This window comes from Orcinus orca, chromosome 12, assembly GCF_937001465.1.
Source record: "Orcinus orca chromosome 12, mOrcOrc1.1, whole genome shotgun sequence".
NCBI lineage: Eukaryota > Metazoa > Chordata > Mammalia > Artiodactyla > Delphinidae > Orcinus > Orcinus orca.
In genome coordinates this window covers 9121343-9135541 of record NC_064570.1, presented here as the reverse complement: position 1 = coordinate 9135541, position 14199 = coordinate 9121343, and the positions used below count along the sequence as shown (strand labels likewise).

The following is a 14199-nucleotide window of genomic DNA, read 5'->3' as shown; positions in this document are numbered from 1 at the left end:
AGAAACTTGTTTCAGATTGTTCACGGTGGCCCTGGTTTGAAAGCTCCCACTCATATTTCATCGGACCTGCTGGTCCTCCTTGATACGTGTGTTTCTCCCATGCTCCTTCCTGCCTGGTCACACTCGCGCATCCCAGACATTCTCAAATCCCGAATTTGCTAGAATGTCCGCTTGTCCCCTCCTCTGTTCGCCTGTGGACAGCGTCTGTGTGCTCTGATTCCCAGCTCCCGGGGGCGGGCTGCTTATTGACGCTCTTTGTCGTGCCTTTTCTTAGCCCGCATCACCAGAAGAACAGTTTGGGCATCAAGCTGTCCATTTTACAATCGGGCCCCCGGAGACGAACCTTGACACCCCTCCTCTAGCAACAGTCCCTCCCGTTCCCAAACCGAGAACACTTCAGCCCAGGAAAGGTGCCGCTGCCTCCGGGAAGCCAGCACCAGATGAGGCCCCGACCGCGGCCGCCCCGCCCCCTCCGGAGGCCCCGCCCCTCGTGCCCCAGGTGCCCCCGCGGAGGAAGAAGTCGGCGCCGGCGGCCTTAAACCTGCAGGTGCTGCAGAGCAACTTCCAGCTTCTCCAGGGGCGCCCCTGCAGCAGCCCCAGCAGCGACTGTCCGCCCGCACCCCTGCCTGCTGGGGGCGCGCTCTTCCCCCAGCCGGCTTTCCTTGGCCCTTCATCACTTGCAAGCCCTGAGGCTGATGGCACCAAGGACACGAAGTCGGAGGCCACGCCCCTCCTCGGTGATTATCAGGACCCCTTCTGGAGCCTTCTCCACCACCGTAACCTGTTGAATAACTCCTGGCTTCCCAAGAGCCCTGACCCCCTGGACTCGGGGAACAGGAACCTCGGAAGAGCACACGCAGCCCCCCAGCAAGTCAGTGCCTCACCTGCCCAGGAGCCGCCACGGGAGCACAGAGAAAAAGACTTCGGTCACTGGGTGACAACCAGTGACAAGGACAAGAGGACGGTGCTGCAGGTGTTTGACCCACTGGCGAAATCATGACTGGGAAACTCCCGACAGCAGCTCTCCCACAGGATGTGTGCCTTCTCCCCCTGGCCTCACCTTAACAGGGGAAAGCCCATTGGTCTCAACTCCCCAGTTGAAAGAGACATCTAGTTAAAGGCACACTGAAAAAACATTGATACTCTTGTGTAGTTTACAAAAATTGCGTCTCTTATTCAGTAAGATTATTATTCAGTCACCAAAATATGTTTTATTCCAGACTTGTGCATGTTAAGTTTCCTCTCAGGGTGTGAGAAACCTCCGGGTAGATTCAGTATACGGATTTTAGGAAAGAGAATCTAGCCGATAATGCTCAAGAGGTTCCCTCCCATTGAATTTTAAACGGTTGTTCAAGTTATGTTTGTATGTGGTGAGTTTGTTTTTAAATATTGTTTGTATTTTACAGACTTGGAATAACTTTTTGGTGACCCACCTGAAGGTTGATGCATAATGTAAGGATTCCACTAAAAGGTGGTTGGGACCACTAAGAGCTGTACCTGGCCGCTGACACCAGGTTAAAAAAGATATCAGAGTAGGAAGCAGCAAATAGGTCAACCAAAAGATTAGACTGTACATTCCTGGGAGCCCTTGTGTTTATTTATGTACGTGTATATTAGCCGTGATTATGTGTGCATCCTGGGGGAGATGGTGTCATTCCCTGCTTTGGTTCCGGAGCATATACCATTAGCTTCACCTGAGCTCCAACTGCCTAAGTCTCCTGTACCATGTCTTAGACTTTGCATGTCCCGTAAATTGCTACAGTCCTGAGCTCTGGTGTGCTACCAGTTTTTACACACTGTCTGTTCCCTATTAAATAAAACCTCATGGCTTTCTTTTTCTCCTTATATTCCATATTCAGAAAAAGCATAAAATGTGAAAACTCATACTGGTACATACAAGTACTGATTTTCATTATTATAATTTGAAGAATATCTGTTTTAGTCTGGTCTACCTAGCTGTGGCTTCAGGAAGGAAAGTTACCACATGTCCCCATATATAAGAAACCTCAGGCTATTCTGAGTTAGCTTATCTACATTTTTATTAGGTTTTGTTCTCCTGTACATATCCAACACCACTTCTTACCTATTCAGTCTTTAAAAAAGACATCACCATACTGCTTTACATTTTTAAAAGAATGTTATAAGGCCTAGAACTCATTTGGAGCAGATATCATAATTTTGCTGATAAGAAATTTACTGGCAAAATCTCAGTGTGCCACTTACTATGTTTAGGAGTCTTTCATGTCATAGAATCATACAGCAATGGTTCTGTGTTATCCCTAATGTGACCAGCGAACTCCTGTACTCAAAGCTAATGGTTAGGATGGCAGGCTCCTTTTACTGATCAGACCTCTGGGATTTCAGAATTAACTCTCATTGCCACTATCAAGATACATTACAGGTTATACAAAAACAAAACTGTATCTCACTTCATCTGAAAACTAATAAAAGAAAAAGATATTAGTGACCCATAGAGATAAATAGATAATACGAGTAGTTAACCAGTAGTAAAAGATGGTGTTTTTAGCCTTAGCTGATTAGGACACCTTCTCTAGCACTTACATGCTTTATATCATTTTTACCTCTCTGAGAAATGCAAGAAGTAAACAGCGTGATCCTTGAAAGCGTTAGGAGGAGAAAGGAAGCAAGATGGGTAAGAGGCTCTGGAAAGGTAAATCATTTACCAGGATTCGCGTCACTTCTAAAGGGCATAGTTGGGAATGGAATCGAAGATTTCTTAATTTAAACACTCTTTTCTCCATAACCTCTTTTCCTACTAAAAAGGAGGTGAATTTGAAGGCATATCTATGTAACAGTGAGTCAGAAAAGCAGGGGGAAAGTAAGCACCACAAAAGTTGCTTCCAGTGCTTAATTTTCAGGTTTCTTCTTTGTTCTAGATAGCGAATAGCCAATAAATGGTACACAGAACAGAATTTCATTTAAGATAGCTGTTCATCACACAAATAGTTCTTAAGAATCTGACAGTAAGTATTAACACACAGAACTGTATTGAGGCAGGTCACAGGAAAAATTACAAGTAGTTTAACATTAAGAAATGAATATTATTTGCTCACGGCTGTTGAGGTTTAATGAATAACAGAGACTGGATTTTGAGTTGACAATATGTAAGGTTCTTGTACTAACATTCACTTTTTTTTTAAAAAAAAAAAGGACAATTGGAATTGCCTTATTTTTTTAAATCAGTGCTTAACAGTGGGTATCTTTCCTAGGTTAGCAGTAGAGTTGGTTGAATAATCTCGACAATGAGCAGCTGCTATCCTGGGGATTTCATTCCGTGGTTTTTATTTTTAATCTTTCTCTGATGTTCCCACACCAGCCTTTTTATTGTGACCTTGCAGTTTATTTCATTACTGAAATAAGGTGTTACAGTTCACCACGGTATTTTAGGCACAGACTTTACAATTCGGCATTGTCTCCCTGACCCCAATTAGATTCTCTTTTTACAGTATAATCTTCCTGGACTTCTTGCCAATTTAAAAATATTTGTTCCAGTAAATTATTGAAACAAGGACATCTGCCCAAGAAAGTCCTGTAAAAGTTTAAAGGTGTTGAAGTTCACGACACTTAAAATTCTCCTGACCCGTGTATAAGCAAGGTAATGTATTAAAACATTTGCTTTATAATGAAGTAATTCTATTAGAAAGGACTGCAGAAATTACTTATTGGATCTTACTGGATGACTAGCAATGAATAAAAACCCTTATGTTTATTTGAAGTGATAATTTGTACTGAAATTGTAAAAAAAAACATTAAATGTTTTATCTTTTTTTTTTTAATGTGGCTTATTTCTTTTCAGATATGAAGAGAACCTTGGGATATCTTCCTTGGCTAGCCTTTTATTCTGGATGAAATGCGATTACTAGTTATTCCTCTGAGTTTTTGGTTTTGTTTCTTTTTTCAACCATCCAATTAAGTTGAAGCAACATAAAAGTAATAATTTGGTTCAGAATTTATGAGTTGAAGGCTGCTAGCAGGGACCACAGCCATAACATATATAATAACTTTATGCTATAATGTTGAGAGATGCTGGGATTCATTTTCTATAGGATCTTATAGCAAACTTAGATTGCTGGGGTGGCTTGAGTACATTACTTCATAGAAGACTGAAGAAAGGAGTAAACAATCTTCCAGTTCTGTCTAGGTTTGTTCTTAGCTAATTAATAGACCAAATTTAGGTCATAAATGTTCTCTGATGCCTTTCAGGAATAAGAATATACTGACAGTCTCCACATCATAAAGATGCCCAGTCCTTCCTGACCAGTAAGGACTATATTGAATTCATTTAATCTGAGTGCCTGGGACTTGGATGGAGAAGAAGGAAAGGGCTGGTTACGGTACCTTGCTTTCCCAAGGTCATGGATTGAAACTCATTCTCATACAGGGCAAACTGTTTGCAGTTATATAATCAGCTCTATCTCGATGAGGTAGGAGAGTACAAATGAGAGAGTGATTACTTGTGAACAGAGGGCCAGGGGAGATTTGAGAGAAGAGGATTAAGAATATGACATGTAGCAAAGTGGATTTATGTACATGGAAAGAATGAGCCGATGGGAAAGAATTTCAGAGGAATGGTGTCCATACAGGGGATGCAGCCTGTCACGGAGGGTCAGAGTCCAGAGGGCGGTCCAACATCCTCCTCAGTGATAGTTATACTATACCATTTATTAAATAACAAACCATTGCTCTCTCTTTCTTAATTGGGTTTCTCTAGGTGTTACCCAGTTTTTATTGACATTTTCAAATAACAGCATTGGTATTTGTATATCCTTTATATTGTTTATTTTTATTTTGTTATGTCGGTTTTTAAAACATTTTTCATTAACTTCAACTTATCTTTAATTTGCATCCTTTTCTACTTTTTGTTTAGTTTTGTTATTTTCCTAATTTCTTAATTAAAGCTAGCACCAGGTTTCATTATTTTTAGTCTTGCTTAACAATAAAGACATTTAAAGTTATATATTTTCCCCGATTGTAACTTTAACTGCACCCTACACATATTAGCATGAAATAGTCTTTTTCATTAATCTCTAGACTGTAATTTGCTTTTAGTTTCTCTTTGATTCAAGGGAGACTGTGCAATTTTCCGATAGTTAAGAGTTTGTTTGGCATTTTAAAATTGTTTCCTCCTAATTTTATTGGATTATGACCTGAGAATATGGCCTAGATAAACATCTGCTTTCTAAAATTTATTGAGGTTTGTTCCATGGTCAAGTGCAGGATTGAGTTTTCTAGTGATTTCATCAATACAAAATAAAAATGCTTTTTAGTTGTAGGGTAAAAAAGTGTGTGGTGTGTGACATACAACGTGTTCGTTCCACTGTCCCCCAATGGAACAGGTCTTTCTGGAAGGCACTTCTGTCAGGGGATGGGTGCAGGCTCTAGTTCTAACTCTAATACAGTGGCCTCCCATTGTTCTTACTGAGAATCCTTACTTAGATTTTGTTGAATAAAAGGCTTCTCAATTTGTTGTAAGTCTTTTGATCAATCTTTAGACATCTGAATGATTGCCTTTGCTACCCTTGACTAGTTTAATAGATCTCTTTCTCTGGGGGAGAGGTTTCCTTAGCTGCTCACACTGCCATTACAGTCTCTGCTTCCTGGGCTCTCTGTTCTTGTGCCACTGGTCTACCTGTCAATCTCTGTGTCAATATCATGTTGTATTATTTCTTAGATATCTGGTAAAACAAGCCCTTCTATTCTTGATCCTTAGCATTCTCATATAAAAATTTTGGAATCAAGTCCTATTTAAAAACTAAAACCTATTGGAATTTTTTACTAGGACTTCACGAAATAGAATGGACATCTTTACAGTATTGACCCTTCAATCTAAGAACATGGTATATTTCTTCACTTAAGTATTTCATTAATGTTTCTCAAAGTTTTTAACTTATAAAATTTTTCAAACATACATGAAATCAGAGTGAATAATTTGAACTCTCATATATCCATCACCAGGATTTAATAGTAATTTAACATTTTGCTATATTTGGTTTATTTTTTTCCTTTGCTGAAATTTTTTTAAAAATTCTGCTATCGTGATATTTGACTCCTAAATACTTTCTTATCTCTAAATAACATTTTCTTTTATAACCTTAATACCATGGTTTTATCTAACAGTTAACAATAATTCTTACTTTAAAATTCATTTGCTATTTTTTGCTAGTATACTTAAATATAAAAGTTTGTGTATTGACTGCATCAAACAACCTTGCTTTTATATAAACTGTCATAAAAATCTAACAATTTACTGTATTTCAATATACCATCAATTATGAGATACACATTTACATGCTATTTTTTAAAATTTTTATTGGAGTATAGTTGTTTTACAATGTTGTGTTAGTTTCTGCTGTATAGCAAAGTGAATGAGTTATACATATATCCATTCTTTTTTTGGATTGTTTTGCCACATAGGTCTTAAGAAAGTGCTATGGTCTGAATGTTTGTTTCCTCCCAAAACTCATATGCTGAAAACTTAACCCCTAAAGATGATAGTATTAGGAGGTGGAGCCTTTGGAACGTTCTAAGTCATGAGGATAGAGCCCTAACGAGTGGGATTAGTGTTCCTATTAAAAGAGACCCCATGAGATCCCTCACCCCTTTCACCATGTGAGGACACAGTGAGAAGGTCCCAGCTGTGAAACAGGAAGAGGGCCCTCACCAGAACGTGACGATGCTGCTGTCTTCTTGTTGGACCTCCAGCCTCCAGAACTGTGAGAAATAAATGTTTGTTGTTTATGAGCCACCCAGTCTGTGGTGGTTTGTTATAGCAGCCTGAACAGACTAAGCCAGAAGGCTTCCAACTTAGTTATGACTCATCTATTGTGAGAGGTAGCCCACCCACAGAGATGTTAAATGTATGTAATGTATCTTTAAATTGATAAAATATGGTGTATGTGGATTCTTTGGATTTTCTTTGTAGACAGGTACCTGCAAATAATGAGTTTTGTTTCTTCCTTTCCCATCCTTGTAACTTTTATGTCTTTTTCTCGCCTTACAGAGCTGGCTAGGACATTTAGTACAACGTTAAATAAAAACATTGGTAATAGGCGTTCTTGTGTTACTCTTCTTCTCTAAGGGAAAATGTTACTATTTTTGCCATTAAGTATGATGTTTATCGTTTTTTGTTCTTTAGACACCCTTTACTATATTAAGGAAGTTCTCTTTCTGGATTACTAAATTTATCTTTTTCATGAATGGTGGTTAAATTTTATCAAAGACATTTTCTACGTGTACTGAAATGATTGATTTTTTTTCTCCTTTTGTTTGTTAATATGGCAAATTACACTGATCAATTCTCCAGTGCTAAACAACCTTGCATTCTTGGTATAAATCCAACTTGAACAGATTACCTTTTAAAATATTGCTGCACTTAGTTTGTCAATATTTTTGTTTAGGATTTTTGCAACTGTATTATTGAGATTGGCCTGTAACTTTCTCTTTTTTCTGCTGACTTTGTATGGTTTAGGTATCAAAGTTACACTAACCTCAAGAGTTGGGGAGTACACTCTTTTCTATTAACTGAAAGAATATGATAACAATTGAAATTATTTCCTCCTTAAATTTTTGGTAGAGTTCACCAGGAAGGTAAACTGTGTCTATAGTTTTTATTTTGAACCTCTTGGTGCCCTCATGCTTCAGATGGTCTCTTATAAACAGCATATAACTGAGTGTTGTTTTATTATCTAGCCTGGCATATTTATCTTCTAACTAGGGTATTTAGTCCATTACATTTAATGTAATAATTGCTATATTTGGGCTTAAATTTAACATCCAATCTTACGCTTTCTCTTTTTACTATCTGTTTCTTGTTTCTTTTCCCGTCTTTTCATGCCTTCTTTTGAATTTTTGTCATTCCTCTTTTTGTCCTCTCCTCATTTGGAAGTCATTATACCCTATTTTTGTTGGTTACATTTTTTTTGGTTATTTTAGAAATTACAACATGTATTATTAACATTATACTTTCAGAATTTAATCATTATTTTTACCTTCCTCCTGAATAATGTGATGACTTTGGAAAACTTTAACTCCATTTATACCATCCCAACTGTAGTTACTGTATATTTTAATTTTACATATTTTAACACCTACTCAAGACACTATTATCATTTTATACAATCAGTGTTCATTTATTTTATCCAAATAGTTGCCTCTTTTTACTCTCTACATTTCTTGAATCTCAGCATCTCTGGCTAGATCATTCATTTACCTTCTACCTGAAGTACATCCCTTAACATTTCCATTAATGAAGGTCTGCTGGTGGTACAGTTTTAATTTATATAAAATATCTTTTATTTTAATATTTTAAATGGCTTATTATTTTTACTGAATGTATTATTCTAAGGTGGGAGTGGTTTTTGGCAATACTGCAGGTGGTGTTCTAGCTTCCATTGACTGATGACTTCTCAACAGTAGCAATCTTAACTGTTATTCCTTTACACTTTTTTTACTCTGACTACTTTTAAGGTTTTCCTCTCGTGTTGGCTTTTCTGCCGTTTCAGTGTGCTGTGTATAGATGTGAATTTATTTTTATTTGCTCTGCTTTGAATTAGTTGAACTTTTTGAATCTGTGGATTTGTGCCTTTCATCAGTTCTGGAAACTTTTTAACCATTATCTCTTCAAATATTGCCTCTGGGACATGCTTTTTTCTTCTCCTTTTGGTACTCAAATGAAACATAGAATTTGTTATCATCTTACTTGACAATATCCTTAGTCTTCTGTATTTTCCATCTTTTTTGTCTCTCTGTGCTGCATTCTGGATAAATTTTTCTGACCTCTCTTCCAGTTCACTAATTATCTTTGGTTGTAGCTAATCTAATTTCAGCCTTCTTTTGAGAAGCTATTTTTGGCAGTTTCTAAAATCTAAGTCACTGAATATTTTCTTATTTCTGAAGATATTTCAACCTTGTATTTTTTATTTTTATAAATTTATTTATTTATTTATTTATTTATGGCTGTGTTGGGTCTTCGTTGCTGCGTGCGGGCTTTCTCTAGTTGCAGCGAGCAGGGGCTATTCTTCGTTGTGGTGCATGGGCTTCTCATTGTGGTGGCTTCTCTTGTGGCAGAGCACAGGCTCTAGGCACACGGGCTTCAGTAGCTGTGGCTCGCAGACTCTAGAGCGCAGGCTCAGTAGTTGTGGTGCACGGGCTTAGTTGCTCCGTGGCACGTGGGATCTTCCAAGACCAGGGCTCAAACCCGTGTCCCTTGCATTGGCAGGCAGATTCTTAACCACTGTGCCACCAGGGAAGTCCCTTTTCGTCAGTTTTTAAAGTTAATGTGTGAAACTTTCTGTGACTGTATTGCAATGCACATGCATAGGTTTTAAAATAAAACCTGGGTTTAACCTTAACTCTCACTAGCTTTGAGACTTTGGGCCAGTTTTATGAATTTTTTTTAATGCTTGGTTTTTCTATCTCTGAAATATGGCTAATAAAGCTACCTTGTATTCTTCTATAAAGCAACACTTGGTGTGTAAGTACTCAAAATGTGTTCACTGAATTACAGTTCTGTTTTATCATTAGGATGAGGAGCCAATTAGGAGGGTATTACAGTCCAGGCCAAATGTGAAAATCTGAACTGGAGTCTGAGCAGTAGAAATGGAAAAGCATTCTGGGACCTTTGGAGTAGAGTGGACAGCATTTGGTAATTAATCATATGTGGGGAGGAGAAGTCAAAACTACTGAAAAAGGTCCTGCTTGAGTGAAATGTAATGAATTACCTGAAATAGAGGAGAAATGGACTTGAGGGAGAATAAACAGAATACAATTCTTAGAAGCTATCAATGTGTTAAATTTTTTTAATTAATATTTTAAAAATTTAGCTTCATTGATGTATATAAAACTAAGATATTTAAAGTGTACATTGTGATGATTTGATATATGTATATATTGTGGAAGAATACTTCCCATCTAGTTAACTAACACATCAATCACCTCACACATTTTTTCTTTTTCTTTTTTTGATAAGAACATTTAAGTTTTATACTCTGCTAATTTCAGTTATACAATAGAATATAGTGTTATCAACAATAGCCACCATTTCACCATGTTTTACATTAGATCCTCAGACCTTATTCAACTTTAAAGTTTTTGTACCCTTTTATGAACCTCTCCCCACTTCCCATCCCACCCCTCACCGAGGCCCTGGCAACCACTCTTTCTGTTTCTATGTGTTTGACTTTTTTTTTTTTTTTCCCCAGATTCCACATATAAGTGATACTGTGCAGTATTTGTCTTTCTCTGTCTGGCTTATTTCACTTAGCACAATGCTCTCAAGGTCCAACCATGTTGCAAATGGCAGGGTTTCCTTCTTTCTCATGGCTGAATAATATTCCACTGTATGTATATACTACACCTTCTTTATCCCTTCATCCATTGATGGACACTTAGGTTCCATACCTTGGTTATTGTGAATAATGTAGCAATGAACATGGGAGTGCAGATATCTGTTCAATATCCTGTTTGCATTTCCTTTGGATATATACCTAGAAGTGGGATTGCTGAATCATATGGTAGTTCTTTTTTTAATTTTTTGAGGAACTTCCACACTGTTTTCCATAGTGGCTGCAACAATTTACATTCCCACCAACAGTGTGCAGTGTTCCCTTTTCTCTACATCCTTACCAACACTTGATATCCTTTGTCTTTTTGATGATTACCATTCTAACAGATGTATTGGGGTATCTCATTGTGGTTTTGATTTGCATTTCCCTGATGATTAGTGATGTTAAGCACTTTTTCATGTACCTGTTGGCCATTGTATATCTTGTTTGGAAAAATATTCAGTTCCTCTGCCCATTTTTAAATCATATTGTTTGATTTTTGCTATTGAGTTGAATGAGTTCTTTATAGTTTTAAAATATTAACCCCTTATCAAATATAAGATTTGCAAATATTTTCTCCCATTCTGTAGGTTGCCTTTTCGTTTTGTTGATGGTTTCTTTTGCTGTGCAGAAGCTTTTTAGTTTGATGTAGTCCTACTTGTTTATTTTTGTTTTTGTTGCCTTTGTTTTTACGGTCAAATCTAAAAAATCATTGCCAAGACTGGTGTCAAGGGGCTTACCTTTGTTCCCTTCTAGGAGTTTTATGGTTTCAGGTCTTAAGTTCAAGTCTTTAATCCATTTTTAGTTGATTTTTATGTGTGGTGTATCATAGTTGTCCAGTTTTATTCTTTTGCATGTGGCTGTCCAGTTTTCCCACCCATCCTTTCCCCACTGTGTATTCTTGGCTCCTTTGTCATAAATTAATTGACCATATGTGCATGAGTTTGTTTCTGTGCTCTATATTCTGTTCCATTGATCTATTGTCTGTTTTGATGCCAAACCATAGTGTTTTGATTACTATAGCTTTGAAATGTAGTTTGAAATCAGGAAGAGTGATGCCTCCAGCTTTTTCTTTTTCAAAGTTGCTATGGCTATTCAGGGTCTTTTGTGGTTCCATACAATTTTCTTCTGATGTCTGATCTTATTTATTCATTACTCTCAGAACATTGCATTTTTGACTGGACTCAAGACTTAGAGGTCAAAACTCTCAGAGACATCAGCCTCCATCTCTTGGCAATCTGTTCCTGGCGTTTTGCTTTGGCTTCCTTCATTCTCTTGGCCAAAGGCATAGCGTATCCTGCAGCCTCTTTCTTATTTTCCTTAGTACGCTGTTTCTTCAGAGCAATACACCAATGTGTGTGTTGCACAACATGTGGAGTAACAAGACACTGAATCTTGGGTGCTTTGGTCCCAGGTTTCTCACCTTCTTTGTTTAAGGGCTTTCTCTCAACATATGGGCAAACGCTATCCTCTTTAGAGAGACTGAAAAGTTTCTGGATTCCACCAACTCTTTGGGGCCCCAGGTGACAAGGCACAGTAGTATTAATGAGTCCAGGAATATCCTTCTCCCTATTTTTTTATGATGACCAAATTGAGAACACTCAGATTGACAACTGCAGTGCAACCCTGTACAGATCTGTGCTTTCTTTCTCCAGTCCTCCTTGATCTGTAATAGAAATGCCTCTTACTTAGTAGGAGGCCGACATGGCCATGGGTCAATGTATGATGGGGTTACATCCTGATAAATCCATCATAAATTGAAAATATTGTAATTTGAAAATGCATTTAAAACACGTAACCTGCTGAAAATCATAGCTTAGCCTAGCCTACCTTAAATGTGCTCACAACACTTACATTAGCCTACAGTTGGGCAAAATCATCTAACACAAAGCCTATGTTATAATAAAGTGTTGAATATCTCATGTAATTTATGGAATACTGAAAGTAAAAAACAGAATGATTGTATGGGTACAGAACGGTTTTAAGTGTATCAGTTGTTTACCCTTGTGATCATGTGGCTGATAAGAGAGTATCGTACCATATATTGGTAGCCCAGGAAAAGATCAAAATTTGAAGTACGGTTTCTACCGAATGCACACCACTTTTGCACCATCATAAAATCGAAAAATCATTAAGTTGAACCATTGTGAGTCAGAGACCATCTGTATTTACATTTGCTAGTGAGATTTATGCTTTCATATGTTTTCCTGTTACTAAATAGTGTCCTTTCATTTCAGCATGAAGAAGTCCCTTTAACATTCCTTGTAAGTCTGGTCTGGTAGTGATGAACTCCTTCAGCTTTTGCTTGTCTGAAAAACTCCATCCCTTCTTCCACTCTGAAGAACAACTTTGCCAGGTAGAGTATTCTTGGTAATATATCAGCACTTGTAATATATTGTGTCACTCCTCTCTGGCCTGCAAAAGTTCTGCAAAATATCTGCTGGTAGTCTTATGGGGTTCTCTTGTACATTTTTTCTCTTGCTGCTTTTAAGATTCTCTCCTTGTTTTGACAGTTTAATTATAATGTGTCTCAGTGTGGGGCTCTTTTTTTTTTTTTTTGGCCCTGCCATGCAGCTTGTGGGATCTTAATTCCCTGACCAGGGATCGAACCTGTGCCCCATGCAGTGGAAGCACAGAGTCTTAACCACTGGACTGCCAGGGAATTCCCTGGGGCTTTGTTTGTTTTTCTAAAAGTTTTTATTGGAGTATAGTTGATTTACAATGTTGTGTTAGTTTCCAGTGTACGGCAAAGTTTGTGGGGCTCTTTGAATTCATCTTATTTGGAACCCTTTGGGATTCCTGCTTAGGAAAGATTTTACCCTTTATTTCTTTGAATAAGCTTTCTGACCCTTTTTTCTCTCTTCTCCTTCTGGAACCTCTATAATGCAAGTATCAAGTCTGCTTGATGGTATCCCATAGGTCCCTTAAGCTATCTTCATTCTTTTTCACTTTTTTTTTGGTCCTCTGGATGCATTCCACTGCCCTCTTTTTGAGTTTGCTGATCCTTTCTTCCCCATGATCTGGTCTGCCATTGAACCCCCTACTACGTTTTTCAGTTAGTATTCTTCAGCTCTGTGATTTCTGATTGATTCTTTCTTATATTTTCTATGTTTTGGCTGAAATTCTCACGCTATTCATGCATTACTCTCCTGACCATGGTGAGCATCTTTATGACCATTATTTGGAACTTATTTATCTCTATTTCATTAAGGTCTGTTTTTGGAGTTTCATCTTTTTGTTTGCAACATATTCCTCTGTTTCTTCATTTTCCTTGACTCTCTGTGTTGGCTTCTGTGCATTAGATAAAATAGCCACCTCTCCCAGTCTTTTTTTTCTGGATGGGGGGTCTTCATTACATGCAGGCTTTCTCTAGTTGTGGTGAGCGGGGGCTACTCTTTGTTGCGGTGCACGGGCTTCTTATTGCAGTGGCTTCTCTTGTTGTGGAGCACGGGCTCTAGGCACACAGGCTTCAGTAGCTGCAGCATGTGGGCTTCAGTAGTTGCAGCGTATGGGCTCTAGGGCACGTGGGCCCTAGAGCACGTGGGCTTCAGTAGTTGTGGTGCATGGGCTCAACAGTTGTGGCACGCGGGCTCTAGGGCATGGGCTCAGTAGTTGTGGCACACAGGCTCAGTAGTTGTGGCACGTGGGCCCTAGAGCACGTGGGCTCTAGGGTGCGCTGGCTCAGTAGTTGTGGCTCGCAGGCTGTAGAGCACAGGCTCAGTAGTTGTGGCGCACGGGCTTAGCTGCTCTATGGCATGTGGGATCTTCCCAGACCAGGGATTGAACCCGTGTCCCCCGCATTGGCAGGCGGATTCTTAACCACTGCGCCACCAGGGAAGTCCCCAGTCTTGACAGA

The 14199-nt window shown here is 38.5% G+C and overlaps 1 protein-coding gene and 1 pseudogene across 8 annotated transcripts in view; one reads left to right on the top strand and one right to left on the bottom strand.

Annotated features, from left to right (window-relative positions):
- The window catches only part of SYNJ2 (synaptojanin 2), a 98094-nt gene extending 96247 nt beyond the window's left edge, over positions 1-1847 (top strand). For 6 of the 8 annotated variants that reach the window (XM_049695453.1, XM_033404129.2, XM_033404115.2 and 3 more), the window contains one exon: positions 275-1847. In XM_049695453.1, coding sequence (XP_049551410.1) covers positions 275-1000 — 726 coding nt within the window. In that variant the 3' untranslated portion in view covers positions 1001-1847. The remainder of the gene's footprint in view (positions 1-274) is intronic. The other 2 variants (XM_049695454.1, XM_033404123.2) reach the window with 1 other exon arrangement.
- A 2092-nt stretch (positions 1848-3939) lies between these two features.
- On the bottom strand, positions 3940-12068 carry LOC101272559 (40S ribosomal protein S6-like; annotated as a pseudogene).
- Positions 12069-14199: the final 2131 nt, after the last annotated feature.